Below are 13,898 nucleotides of genomic sequence, written 5' to 3' on the forward strand. Positions count from 1 at the left end.
GCAAGAGACATTTACTCCGTGTCACCGTTGTGTGCAGTATGTTTGAATCCAAAAGCTAGTTTATTTCCAGCGTTGTCGCCTGTCCTCTGACGCAGTAGCGTAAATATCGCACATATTTGCAATAACTTGACCACTAAATTTTAACATGGAAAACAGATTCATATTTAAAGAACTGCCCGATTTTATTAGAAATAATTAGCACATTGGCCTCAAAGTCCTGAGGACTCGGGTTCAAATCCGGCCCCGCCTGTGTGGAATATGGATGTTCCCCAAGTGCCTGCGTGGGTTTTCTCTGGGTACTCCGGTTTCCTCCCACATCCCAAAAAACATGTATGGTAGGTTAGGTGAAGACTCCAAATTGCCTGTCGGTGTGAATGGTTGTTTGGTTAAATGTGCCCTTTGATTGGCTGACGACCAGTTCAGGGTGTACACCGCCTCTCGCCCGAAGATAGCCGGGATAGGCTCCAGCGGAATGCAAAATGAATGAATGAGTGATCATATCAAATATTCCCTCCTCTGGCTGATTGGTATACTCCTCGCTCTGTTGGGGTAAGGGAAAATTAATTGATGTGAGTCCACAGAACTCTGGAAACGTCAAAACAACCAAAACTGTCCAGAACACAGGAAAGAAGGGAAAAAAGGGGGGAAATGCGAGAAAGAGAGGTCAAGTTGTTGCTCCGTTTGGTTTGTCCCATTCGGTGTTGCAACAGCAAGATACTTTTCATGATTTGTTTGGCACTGATGATATGAAATGAAGAAAACATTCTATTTTATATTTTACGTTGTGTGCCATGTTATCTTCTAAATTAAAGGCAATGTTAAAAACTATGACTAGTTGAATTTTTTTGTGAGCGCATGTAAATCGTTGATGGAGAGGGGTGCCATTTGAAAACTCTCCTCGGGCGCCAGATTGGCTAACTGTGCAGACAGGAGTTAATGGTTCACCGGATAACTGTAAGGTGCTAAGGTGTTCTGTGGCTGTGTGCTGTTTTCCCTACACATCTCCACTTTGATCTGTCCAAAGGACATTGTTGTAGGGTTTTTTTTGTGTTTAGATGCAACTTGTATGACCATTGTGAAATGTAATTAACATTGACCGAATTGATGTATATTTTCCCAGCATTGCACGAAACAATTGTTACCCCAGCTGGCCTCTCCCTCAATCCGTTACTTCGTCATGAAAAGCAGCAACCTGAGGAACATCGACATTTCTCAGCAGAAAGGCATCTGGTCCACCATTCCAAGCAATGAGACCAAACTCACCAAGGCCCTCCAGGAGAATGAAATCATCCTTATCTTTTCCGTTCAAGGTTCGGGACACTTCCAGGTACATTTTTATTTCAGCTTTTAAAGTAATTATACTGATTATTATCGCTGAAGAGGAAATTCAATTTATACTGATGTATACTGTACTGTTTTGTCGCACACCCCGCCACACAGAGAAGCTTGACCACACACAGTCATGCATGGAAGAAGAGAGTTATATGCCATACAAAACAATGACTGGTGTTTTGGCAAATCTCTTTCTGAAAGAAGAAGTCAGGACGCAATCTTGTCTTTGTAGGTTTTTATTACAAGGAAAAAAGAAGTCTTTGCAAAGAGAGGAAAAGTCTTACGAGTTGTCACCCCTTACTGAAGGCCAAGCAAACAATCACCTCCGTTATACAGAAGTGAGAGAGACAGGGAAGAAAAGGAAAGCAAAACGATTATCTTTGTCCAGCTGCACTCATCTTTATCGAAAAACAGCTAGTGGTCACAGCATGGCTGCGAACAACTAGGATGCACAGCATGGCCGGAAAACAGCTAGGAGTCACAACATGGAACAATAAAGCATGTGAATGTTGTATAAACTAATAGAAGTAATATTTGGTCTATATGAAACATACATTTTCCAACTCAGCTCCCCCCTTTTTACTATATCGCACAATCTACTTTTAATCACATAAAAAAAAAAAAGGAAAATTACGAAACATTATTACATCCCAACTACCTAAAAGTTAACACTAAGTAATCAAAACATTAAAAGTTAATCAAACTAAATATTGCTAAACACTAAGTGATCAAAAACCAAAGTTAATTTGACATCTTCCGCCGGACGTTCTTAATCGGCATGAAGTCATCGCGTTTGATGACGTGCGGGGGTCCGTCGGCCGGCCTCGGGAGTGCTGATTGGACTTGTTTCCTTAAATCGATGTGTCGATAATGTGCAATACCTGAACGATTTGTATGCCCGTCGGCAGATCTGGCTTTGGTAGACCCGAATGTATCCGGTCCAATGGCGCGCCTGCAAAAACAATCTCAAAAAGGGATAGGGGGCACACACATCCTCATATATGCTTGACCTAATTTAATTTGGTAGCTAGCATGTGTTCTGAGGTCAAATTGTAATCTGTCAGAAAGCTGTTGTCAGAGGAAAGCTTTCAAAGAATTGTGATAAAAATCTGAAAATTATTTCGGTCAATTGTGCTACCACCGCTTCAATTCTTACTTTAACATGTCTACCATATATCGACAGTATTTTGTAAGCGCATTGATCGTTACTTCATTATATACATTATCAGTATAGCGTCAATATGGTCCAACCCAGTATCCATTATCAACTTTATACGAACATAATTATTTGTATATTATCATTGTCTTTGGGACTGATGATCAAAACATGACTAAATGTAAATACTGTACATAAAAGAAAATGCTCTAGACCACAGGTGGCAAACTGGTCATCCCATTGTGTGTGCTCCGCGAAGGCAAATCAAAATTGAGTCGTCTGGCAATCTAAGGATTTTCTTCCGTTGGATAAAATCTGCCTCAGCATTTTTTGTCCAAGGGATGCCAGTGACAGGTCAGTTAAGCATAATTACTGATCCAGGACCTGCAATAATTTGTCATGCCCAAACATAACATGTGTGTCATCATTAGGTTTTTCGCCTGAAGGTTGGGGTGTTGGAAAGTTAGAATGTTTTTCAGACGGCAGTTAAAATGCATCTTTGCTGACAGTATGCCAGTCTCAGCTAAGAATTTTAGTAAGGCCACTGTGTTCCTTTTTCAACCTATAGTCTACAAGTCTTGTAATTTGTAATATGTATACCGCGTGTGGAAAGGGCACTATATCATACCATGTTGACCTAATGACAAATGCGCACAATTTAGTCTATATCGCTTCATGTCAACCCAAATAGGTGAATGTTCCACAATGAGTTCAAAATTATCAACATTAAATGTTTGTAGAACAATCATCATACAGTGGGTACGGAAAGTATTCAGACCCCCTTAAATGTTTCACTCTGTTATAATGCAGCCATTTGCTAAAATCATTTCAGTTCATTTTTTCCCCTCATTAATATCCACACAGCACCCCATATTGAGAGAAAAAAACAGAATTGTTGAAATTTTTGCAGATTTATTAAAAAAGAAAAACTGAAATATCGCACTGCCATAAGTACTCAGGCCCTTTGCTGTGACACTCGTATATTTAACTCGGGTGCTGTCTATTTCTTCTGATCGTCCTTGAGATGGTTCTACACCTTCATTGGAGTCCAGCTGTGTTTGAGAATACTGATTGGACTTGATTAGGACAGCCACACACCTGACTATATAAGACCTTACAGCTCACAGTGCATGTCAGAGCAAATGAGAATCATGAGGTCAAAGGAACTGCCTGAAGAGCTCAGAGACAGAATTGTGGCAAGGCACAGATCGGGCCAAGGTTACAAAAAGATTTCTGCTGCATTTAAGGTTCCTAAGAGCACAGTGGCCTCCATAATCCTTAAATTGGGATGACCAGAACCCTTCCTAGAGCTGGCCGTCTGGCCAAACTGAGCAATCTGGAGAGAAGAGTCTTGGTGAGTGAGGTAAAGAGCCCAAAGATCACTGTGGCTGAGCTCCGGAGATGCAGTCGGGAGATGGGAGAATGTTCTAGAAAGTCAACCATCACTGCTGTCCTCCACCAGTCGAGGCTTTATGGCAGAGTGGCTCGACAGAAGCCTCTCCTCAGTGCAAGACACATGAAAACCCGGATGGAGTTTTCTTAAAAAAAAAACAAAAAAAAACAAAAAAACCTGAAGGACTCCAAGATGGTGAGAAATAAGATTCTCTGGTCTGATGAGACCAAGAGAGAACTTTTTGGCCTTAATTCTAGGCGGTGTGGGGAGAAAACCAGGCACTGCTCATCACCTGTCCAATACAGTCCCAACAGTGAAGCACGGTAGTGGCAGCATCATGCTGTGGGGGTGTTTGTCAGCTGCAGGGACAGGACGACTGGTTGCAATCGAAGGAAAGATGAAAGTACATGGATATCCAGGGAACGAAAACCTTCTCCAGAGTGCTCAGGACCTCGAACTGGGCCGAAGGTCCACTTTCCAACAAGACAATGACCCTGAGCACACAGCTAAAATAACGAAGGAGTGGCTTCAGAACAACTCCGTGACTGTTCTTAAATGGCCCAGCCAGAGCACTGACTTAAACCCAATTGAGCATCTCTGGAGAGACCTGAAAATGGCTGTCCACCAACGTTCACCATCCAACCTGACAGAACTGGAGAGGATCTGCGAGGAGGAATGGCAGAGGATCCCCAAATCCGGGTGTGAAAAACTTGTTGCATCCTTCCCAAAAAGACTCAAGGCTGTATTAGCTCAAAAGGGTGCTTCTTCTAAATACTAAGCAAAGGGTCTGAATACTTATGGCTGTGTGATATTTCAGTTTTTCTTTTTTAATAAATCTGCAAACATTTCAACAATTCAATTTTTTTCTGTCAATAGGGGTTGCCGTGTGTACATTGAGGAAAAAATGAACTGAAATTATTTAGCAAATGGGTGCAATATAACAGAGTGAAACATTTCAGGGGGTCTGAATACTTTCCATACCCACTGTATGTGTCACTATGATAATGCCAATATTGGTGCTGTGTTTGCAGCCTGTTGAATTGGCTCTAAGTGAATCTATAAATTCAGATTTTGTGGCAATCAATTATGTGTCGACCATAATAATAATGCAACAACGTGTGATATGACTTTTGTACTCCAGAGCGCGAAAAAAGACTAAAATAAACTATTCCAGACAAAACTCTCCCCTTTTTTGATCCGTGCTCACTTTAGCAAAATACATCCATCAATTTTCTTTTACCGCTTATCCTCACTAGGATCGCGGGATGCTGGAGCCAGATGTGCTAACCAGTCGTCCGCTGTCCCGCCTAGCAAAATACAAAAACAAAACAAAAAAAACATTCTCAACAACCAAAAAGCAGTTAATACCGGACGGAATTTGGCCCAATGGGTATTGACTCAAATACTGGAAAAATACAGTCAACAGTGTCCGTGTGAAGTGGATGCTGGCACCGTTGGGGGATGGGCAGTTTAGGTTTAATCGAATCAGCGGATAGTTCCTGAATTTCAATGAAGCGGAAAAGAACATTGCGCGTGAAGTTCAATTTGTAAGGACGCAATGCAAAGCACGTACGCGTGTTGTGAAAGATCTGTGTTCTTTGACAGAGTTAAACAAAAAATGTGCCCAATTAGTCGTGTGCCGACAGACGAGCAAAAGGCTTACATTCTTCTAATCGCGCTGAAGTTTGCTCCGCCAGAGAAATGTGCACATAAGACGCACAGCGGCGCATAAACACACAGACAACACATTTATGCATTCACAGTTGTCCGCCCATTGCTGTGAATATTTTTATTTGTCAGTGTAACACAATTAGCAAGTCATTCAAATGGTATCTGTTTCTATCAGTACTTAAGATTTCAATATTTCTTGCTTACATTTGAAAAAAAAAATGACTTTTTTATTTTTATTTTTTTTTTTAATTTTTATTTGATGTCATTCAAAAGACAGTTTCATTTAAACTACATATGGCAGTGTCGTTCATTTCGGGGTAGTGTAAACAAAAACCGCCTCTGCTTTGGCCGTATTGAGCAATTATGACGTCGAAACGAAGAAGAATTAGAAGGATGTATGGCGCGGTGACCATGCCTAGCCACGAAGAATAAAATTTCAATAAGGCATGAGATGCAGGGTGTTCATGAAGGAGCAGAAATTGTCATGTATGTATTGCCCGTGATCCCTTAAGTTTTAAATACACTGTCACACTGCAATGTCAAACAAAATAAGCACCAGTAATTTCTTGTTGCAAGCATAGAGAAGGTAGTTCTGACACCTTTACTCGAGTGAATATTTTTTGGCTTCCCATGGTCATTTCAACACCATCAATGTATTTCAATGTATTTTTTTTTTTTTCTTGTACATCGAATAAACATAAAGTTGGGGCTAGTCTGTATTGTCTTTCCGAAGGAAACCAGTATAAACAAGTATTTCTAAAATAAAACACGGGGCTTGTGTCATAAACGCCAAACATCGTAGGTCAACAAGAAGATCAAAAACCGTGGATTTACTTGATTGCACATATACAGAATCGTGGTCAATTGGAGGGTGCCCTATAGATATCGATTGTGGTCATATACCAGCATGCATTTCTAGTCTGTTTTTTTTTTTAGACTTTGTGCATTGTAATTGTTTTTATTTTTCCAGGGATATGCTCGCATGTCATCGACCATCAGTCATGCGGGTTGTCAAGATTGGGGTTTTGGGGGATTAGGAGGAGTTTTCAGTGTGGAGTGGATCTGCAAGGAAAATTTACCTTTCCAGTGCACCCAACATATCCTCAACCCATTGAACGACAACAAGAAGGTCCAAATAAGCAGAGATGGACAAGTGAGTTTTTGCTTCTTAAGTCTTATAATGGAAACCCAAATGTGATGACTACATTGGAACGTCCAGTCCCGAACACACTACACTTTGTGACCTAATTGATTTTCAAGTTATTTCAAAAGATTCACCCAAACATCATCCTGAATAGGTCACATTTTAACCTTCCTAACTTTCATTCAAACAAACAAAAAAAAAAAACAAGGACTTGAAGTTCTCCATTCCTATGACAGATTTCCGTCAAATGGAAAAATTTGGGAACGCATAAAGGATTAGTTTGTGGTTCTACCAGTTAACTCGAATGGCATGCATTACAGCTTGAATGTTCTTTTTGTGATGGAATGTTGACCAAGAGGTGGGTAGAACCAAGTACAACCATGGCAATTGTCTGGCCATGTACAGTGCATCTGGAAAGTATTCACAGCACTTCACTTTTTCCATAATTTGTTGCAGCCTTATGCGAAAAACATGGATTCAAGAATTTTTTTCATTAATATTCTACACCCATCACCCGATGACATGAAAAAAAAAAAAGAGTCTGTATTTTTGCGCAGTTATTGCAAAAATAAGACATTTCATGGAAATAAGTATTAACACAGCCTTTGCCATGAAACTCAGTTGATCTTAAATGCATCTTGTCTTTACTGATCATCCTTGAGATTTCTACAGCTTAATTGGAGTCCCACTTGTGGTTAGTTCAGTGGAGTGGACATGATTGGTAAAGGCACACACCGTTCTATGTTTATGAGGTCCCACTGTTGACCGTTGACAGAGGAGAAAAGGCCTTGGGCGACGGTCACACCGCAGGGTATGATGCCCAATTCAGATATATATATATATATATATATTTTTTTTTTTTTTAAGTCTCATCTTTATATGTATTCAGTAACGTTACAAAAACAAATGCGACTTCTTCTAACAGCGTTCCTCCATGAAGTGACACGCATGCGCACAAAAACCAGTCCAAAGACCCCCAAACTTATGGAAAGCTGACGCAGGGACCCCCACCCCCACTTATGTATATTATAACCGTTTTATATCAAACAAGTCGTACAACAGATTGCCTTTATATTCATATAAATTATCTTTCACATTAAAATAGTATTATACGAATATGTCATCATTTATTATTATATAGCATTTGTATATAACATGTAATGTAAAATAATAACAACAATAACAGAATGCCTTTTTATTGTCACCATGACAATGATATTGAAATAAGATGCGATGTATCTGGGTGTATTCACACCAGGGAAGCCCTTGAGTCCGCTTGTTTGATCCGAACCAAAGGCAGACTTTATTTTTTCATTTGGTGCGGTTTGCATTCACATTGTACATTGCGAAAGTGAACTATAATTTGTAAACAAAAGCCACGCGTGTGACAATCGCTGCTCCCATTGGACAGCAATGACGAGAGCACAGACCTGGAAATGCGCATTTCTTTCTCTGCAAGTATGTGCTCTTATTCAGGGTCAGGGTTAGTTAGTGTAAAATTCAGCCTTGATGTTAATCCGTGATGTTGCTATGATGATGGATTTGTACTCTGAACATTTTACTGTATTTCTTGTCTAAAGTAGGTTAATGAGCAGAAGCTCCTTACATCCAAGTCTAGAATTGCTTCAAATCATTTCTTATGCACAGTGGGGACGGAAAGTATTCAAGACCCCCTTACATTTTTCACGCTTTGTTACATTGCAGCCATTTGCTAAAATCATTTGTTCCTTTTTTTTTTCTTCCCCCTCAATGTACACACAGCACCCCATAATTGTTGACATATTTGCAGATTTATAAAAGAAAAACTGAAATATCACACAGGCGTTAACTATTCAGACCCTTTGCTGAGTATTTCGTCGAGGCACCCTTTTGAGCTAATACAGCCTAATACAGTCTTTTTGGGAATGATGCAACAAGTTTTTCACACCTGGATTGGGGGATCCTCTGCCATTCCTCCTTGCAGATCCTCTCCAGTTCTGTCAGGTTGGATGGTGAGCGTTGGGGGGCAGCCCTTTTCAGGTCCGACCAGAGATGCTCAATTGGGTTTAGGTCAGGGCTCTGGCTGGGCCATTCAAGAACAGTCACAGAGTTGCTCTGAAGCCATTCCTTCGGTATTTTAGCTGTGTGCTTCGGGTCGTCGTCTTGTTGGAAAGTGAACCTTCGGCTCAGTCCGAGGGCCTGACCAACTCTGGAGAAGGTTTTCGTCCAGGCTATCCCTGTACCTGGCCGCATTCATCTGTCCTTCGATTGGAACCAGTCCTCCTGTCTCTGCAGCTGAAAACCACCCCCACAGCATGATGCTGCCACCACCGTGCTTCACTGTTGGGACTGTATTGGACAGGTGATGAGCAGTGCCTGCTTTTCTCCACGCATACATACCGCTTAGAATTAAGGCCAAGAAGTTCTATCTTGGTCTCATCAGACCAGAGAATCACCGCAAAGGGTCTGAATACTGATGGCTGTGTGATATTTCAGTTTTTCTTTTTGAATAAATCTGCAGAAATTGCAACAATTCTGTTTTGTTCTGTCAATATGGGGTGCTGTGTGAACGTAAATTATTTTCGCAAATGGCTGTCATATAACTTCCATCCATTTTCTGTACCGCGTATCCTCACGAGGGTCGCAGGCGTGCTTCGGGCGGGTGCACCCTGAACTGGTCGCCAGCCAATCGCAGGGCACATACAAAGGGGAGTAAAAAAAAGTTAAGGGGCTCTGAAAACGTTCCGTACCCACTGTATAGCTAATAGTGCTTCTGCATTTTTGTTGAAAGCCATTTGAAGTACTTTGTCCCTTTCCTTTTGTAGGAGTTAGCTGCCCAGGCAGGCAGACTGCTGCTGGCTCTTTGGGAGAGAAACACCTGAAGTCCGAGCAAACGGGGTGTTCACACTTCAACAGCATCATTGGGATTAGTTTGTCAAGTTCACAGCCACTGATGGATCCGTTAGGAATAGATTTGCTATAAATTTAGGTTTGTCATATTTGTATGCATTTATCATTACAATAGATGAACCCTAATTTAAGACGACGGACAATAGTTGTGTGAAGCATATGAATGTTCACTTTTTCTGTATCTGCTTCTGTGTTCAGAGTTGGCTTCTTACAGGTTATCATTACATTTGCATTGTATTTATGACAAATTAATGCCAATTAAATCTTCTTTTATACATTTTGATTTTACCGTGGTGTTTTAGTATTTCTGCTGTGCCAATGAAATTGTTGAAATGTTTGCTATTCACCTTTTATTGACAATATTTTGAACCAAAGAATGTTTTGTCCATTTGTTAAATACTATATTGATATGCAATAAACTGTTGTTCGTGATTCACATTGCCAATATTGTGATAAAAATGTGTATGTGCTGTATTAATAAGAAGGCTTCACAGTTGTTCGGTTCAGGGTTTGAATCTCGGCTGGCGTTTCGGTGGCTATGTGGAGAGGATCTGGAGTGCAAATCACCCCGGTAAAGAATTTGAGTTCTGCAAAGACAGTGGATGGTAATTAAGCGATTGAGCAAGTCCATCTCTCATGTATGTCTGGGGAGTAAATAATTGCCCGAAGGACAAGATTGCTATTGACTTACAAAATGTAATTTGCAATCCATTACATTACTGGGTGAAAAGGTGGAATTAAATTCCAGTTGCTTTTGTATATGAACATGAATTGTAATCATGTTGATGTTACAAAGTTCCGTTCGAAACATGGCTGCAAAAGCTCAGATTCCCCCCCCCCCCCCCCCCCCCCTCATTACTTTCAATTTTTAAACCCGACACTTGTGATTGGCTCTGTCCTGTCATAGTCTCAAACATGACACTTTTCCAAATATGACCTTGAAGCACCACCTCTTATTATTTTGAGATTTTAAAAAGGTTTGGCTCAGTTACACTTTTCAACAGTTTCATCTTTACCATTTGCCTAAGTTTTGCATATTTGTCATTTGGTCGACATGGTGTGGTGGTTTTCCACGTGCTGTACACATTTAATGCATTTACAATTCATCGATTTATGATGTATGTAAAGAACATGGGGTTAATTACAAATAATCTATGGTTTTAGGACCATTTAGGAAACATCCAAGCGTCCTATTGATGCGTAATTAAGAAGAGTAATCAAAATGTAATCAGATAATTGATTTGAGAGAGAAATTCAAATAGTTGCACTTGTAATTGGAACCAACTACATTTGCAAAGTAATCTTCCCGACACTACTGGGGAGGCATGCTAGTGATGTCAGAGGTGTCCAGAGTTCCTATGAAGACTCAATGAAACACTGACTGAATAACGAGTGAGGATAATTCCTATATAATTTCCAAGACACACAGTCATCTTTTAACAAAACATAATTATAGACTACTACTCAACAAATACAAGACGATTTATAGGGTAGCCTGATGTCAACAAAGCACGAGCACATCTGTCCCGTGCGCTGTGCACGCCAAACCGAGTGTCCCGATGGCCGGCCGGAGAACCGGGATACGCGTTTAGGATTCGTGAAACCGTCTGACGGCACAACAGCGAACAATTGTTGTTAAGCAGCAGAAAAACCCTAAGCCTTTTCCATGTAAGCCTATCTCCTGCATCCTCCTCTCCCAACACCAACTGCCCTCATGCCTTCCCTCACAACATAACATCAACCTTCTCTTTGGTCTTCCTCTGAGCTCTCTTGCCTGGCAGCTTCGTCCTCATCATCCTTCTACCAACATACTCACTATTTCTCCTCCGGATGTGTCCAAACCATCGAAGTCTGCTCTCTCTAACTTTGTCTCCGAGAGCCGACCTCAACATCTTCATTTCCGCCACCTCCAACTCTGCTTCCTGTTGTCTCTTCAGTGCCACTGTCTCTCCGTCCATCATGGCTGGCCTCACCGCTGAGCAGAGACTCTTCTGTCACATACACACCTGACACCTTCCTCCACCCGTTCCAACCTGCTTGGACCCGTTTCTTCACTTCCTGACCACACTCGCCGTCGCTCTGGACGGTTGACCCCAAGTATTTCAAGTCCTCCACTCTTGCTATGTCTTCTCCCTGTAGCCTCACTCCCCCCACCGCCACCACCCCTCTCATTCCATTCCAGTCTAACCTCATCTTGTCAGCCTATCCATCACCACTGCAAACAGGAAGGGGCTCAGGGCTGATCCCTGATGCAGTCCCACCTCCACCTTAAATTCTTCTGTCACACCTACAGCGCACCTCACCGCTGTTCTGCCGCCCTCGTACATGTCCTGTATTATTCTAACATACTTCTCTGCCACTCCAGACTTCCGCATGCAGTACCAAAGTTCCTCTCTGGGTACTCTCTCGTAGCCTTTCTCTAGATCTACAAAGACACAATGTAGCTCCTTCTGACCTTCTCTGTACTTTTCCAACAACATCCTCAAGGCAAATAATGCATCTGTGGTAGTCTTTCTAGGCATGAAACCATACTGTTGCTCGTAAATACTCACTTCTGTCCTGAGTCTCGCCTCCGCTACTCTTTCCCATAACTTCATTGTGTGGCTCATCCACTTTATTCCTCTATAGTTCCTAAGATCTGCACATCACCCTTGTTCTTAAAAATGGGCACCAGCACACTTTTCCTCCATTCCTCAGGCATCTTCTCACGCACTAGAATTCTAATTGAACAAGCTGGTCAAAAACTCCACAGCCACCTCTCGTAGATGCTTCCATACCTCCACAGGAATGTCATCAGGACCAACTGTCTTTCCATTTTTCATCCTCTTTAACGCCTTTCTAACTTCCCCCTTACTAATCATTGCCACTTCCTGGTCCACCACACTTGCCTCTTCTACTCTCTCATTTTCCACATTCATCAACTCAAAGTATTCTGTCCACTGCCACAGGAGCCGTTGAGGCAGTTCTACACAGCGCTCATCAAATCAGTCCTGTGTTCTTCCATCACAGTCTGGTTTGGTGCTGCCACAAAAAGGGACAAACTCAGACTGCAACGGACCATGAAAACTGCTGAAAAGATTGTCGGTACCCCCCTACCCACTCTTGAGGACTTGCACGCTGCCAGAACTAAGACAAGAGCGTGCAGAATCCTCTCGGACCCTCCACATCCTGGTCACCAGCTCTTCCAGCTCCTTCCCTCAGGTAGGCGCTAGCGAACAACGCAAATTAAAACTAGCAGACATTCCAACAGCTTCTTCCCTTTTGCCATTAACTTTTTAAACAGCTAACTTCCAATTGCAACATGCTGCCAATTTTTTTGTCTTGAATTTGTTGTCACATTTCCGAGGGCCCAATTATACATGACTCGTGCACTCACTGTAGTAGTCTCGCCATGCTGCACTATTTGCATATCTGTTGTTGACCAATACTGGCCACTCATGCCAGAGTAGCATCTGCACCACTTGCACACTGACTGAAGAGTATCTGCACCATTTGCACAATCGACATTGTCCCAGATTATCGCACGACGAGTCTCTTTAAACTGCATACATTCCTTGATGTTTCGGCGTCCTTTGCACAATCGACATTGCACCGGACTATTGCTATATTAGTCATTCAAACTGCTCTCATTGCGAGAGGACTGCATCTTTTTGCACAATTGTCAAAAAAAAAAACTCATTTGTACTGGCGTCAGATTACTAGTACTAGCAAACTTGTATTGCTCAGTGACTGGTTTTCTCAATGTCTTTATGTCCCAAAAGTATTCTCTATTGACTGCCTGTTGTCGTACTAGAGCGGCTCCAACTACCGGAGACAAATTCCTTGTGTGTTTTTTGACATACTTGGCAAAATAAAGATGATTCTGATTCTGTACTTACCCATCACTTTTCCATCACCCCTGTTTTCTTCACCAACATACCCATTACATAATTATTATACGTATTGTACGTATCGTTTATACAGCAATAATTATGAGCGCTAAAATCATGGTCACCGCTCATTCGAATTCAAAAAAATTGAATACTGCGGGGGGGGGGGGGGGGGGGGGGGAATCATTCACTTCTCAATTTTTGTAGGGGGAAAAACAAAAAAAAGAAGAAATTAGGGTCTCATTAAATCAATCAAAATATGGTACTTTCAAAACGATACGTTGATCTTCAACACATGGTTGGGAATGCCTTCGCTTTAATCACTGCGGTTTGGGTTCTGTTCTTCACACGTCTTCCTCCAAATCCTTGGACCTTGATTCCTGAATGAAAGGCACACTTTACTTTCATCAGAAAAGAGGACCTTGGACGCCACTGGCCAACAGT

At 41.7% G+C, this 13,898-nt stretch overlaps 1 protein-coding gene across 1 annotated transcript in view; it reads left to right on the forward strand.

The window, feature by feature from the left end:
* Positions 1-10,017, forward strand: part of ythdc2 (YTH domain containing 2) — a 58,463-nt gene extending 48,446 nt beyond the window's left edge. Inside the window, exons 29-31 of the mRNA XM_061699535.1 lie at positions 1,121-1,327; positions 6,523-6,705; positions 9,501-10,017. Of these exons, the coding sequence (XP_061555519.1) occupies positions 1,121-1,327; positions 6,523-6,705; positions 9,501-9,557 (447 nt within the window). The 3' untranslated portion in view covers positions 9,558-10,017. The remainder of the gene's footprint in view (positions 1-1,120; positions 1,328-6,522; positions 6,706-9,500) is intronic.
* The last annotated feature ends 3,881 nt before the right edge of the window (positions 10,018-13,898 follow it).

This window comes from Phycodurus eques, chromosome 15 (genome assembly GCF_024500275.1).
Source record: "Phycodurus eques isolate BA_2022a chromosome 15, UOR_Pequ_1.1, whole genome shotgun sequence".
In the NCBI taxonomy this organism is placed as follows: domain Eukaryota; kingdom Metazoa; phylum Chordata; class Actinopteri; order Syngnathiformes; family Syngnathidae; genus Phycodurus; species Phycodurus eques.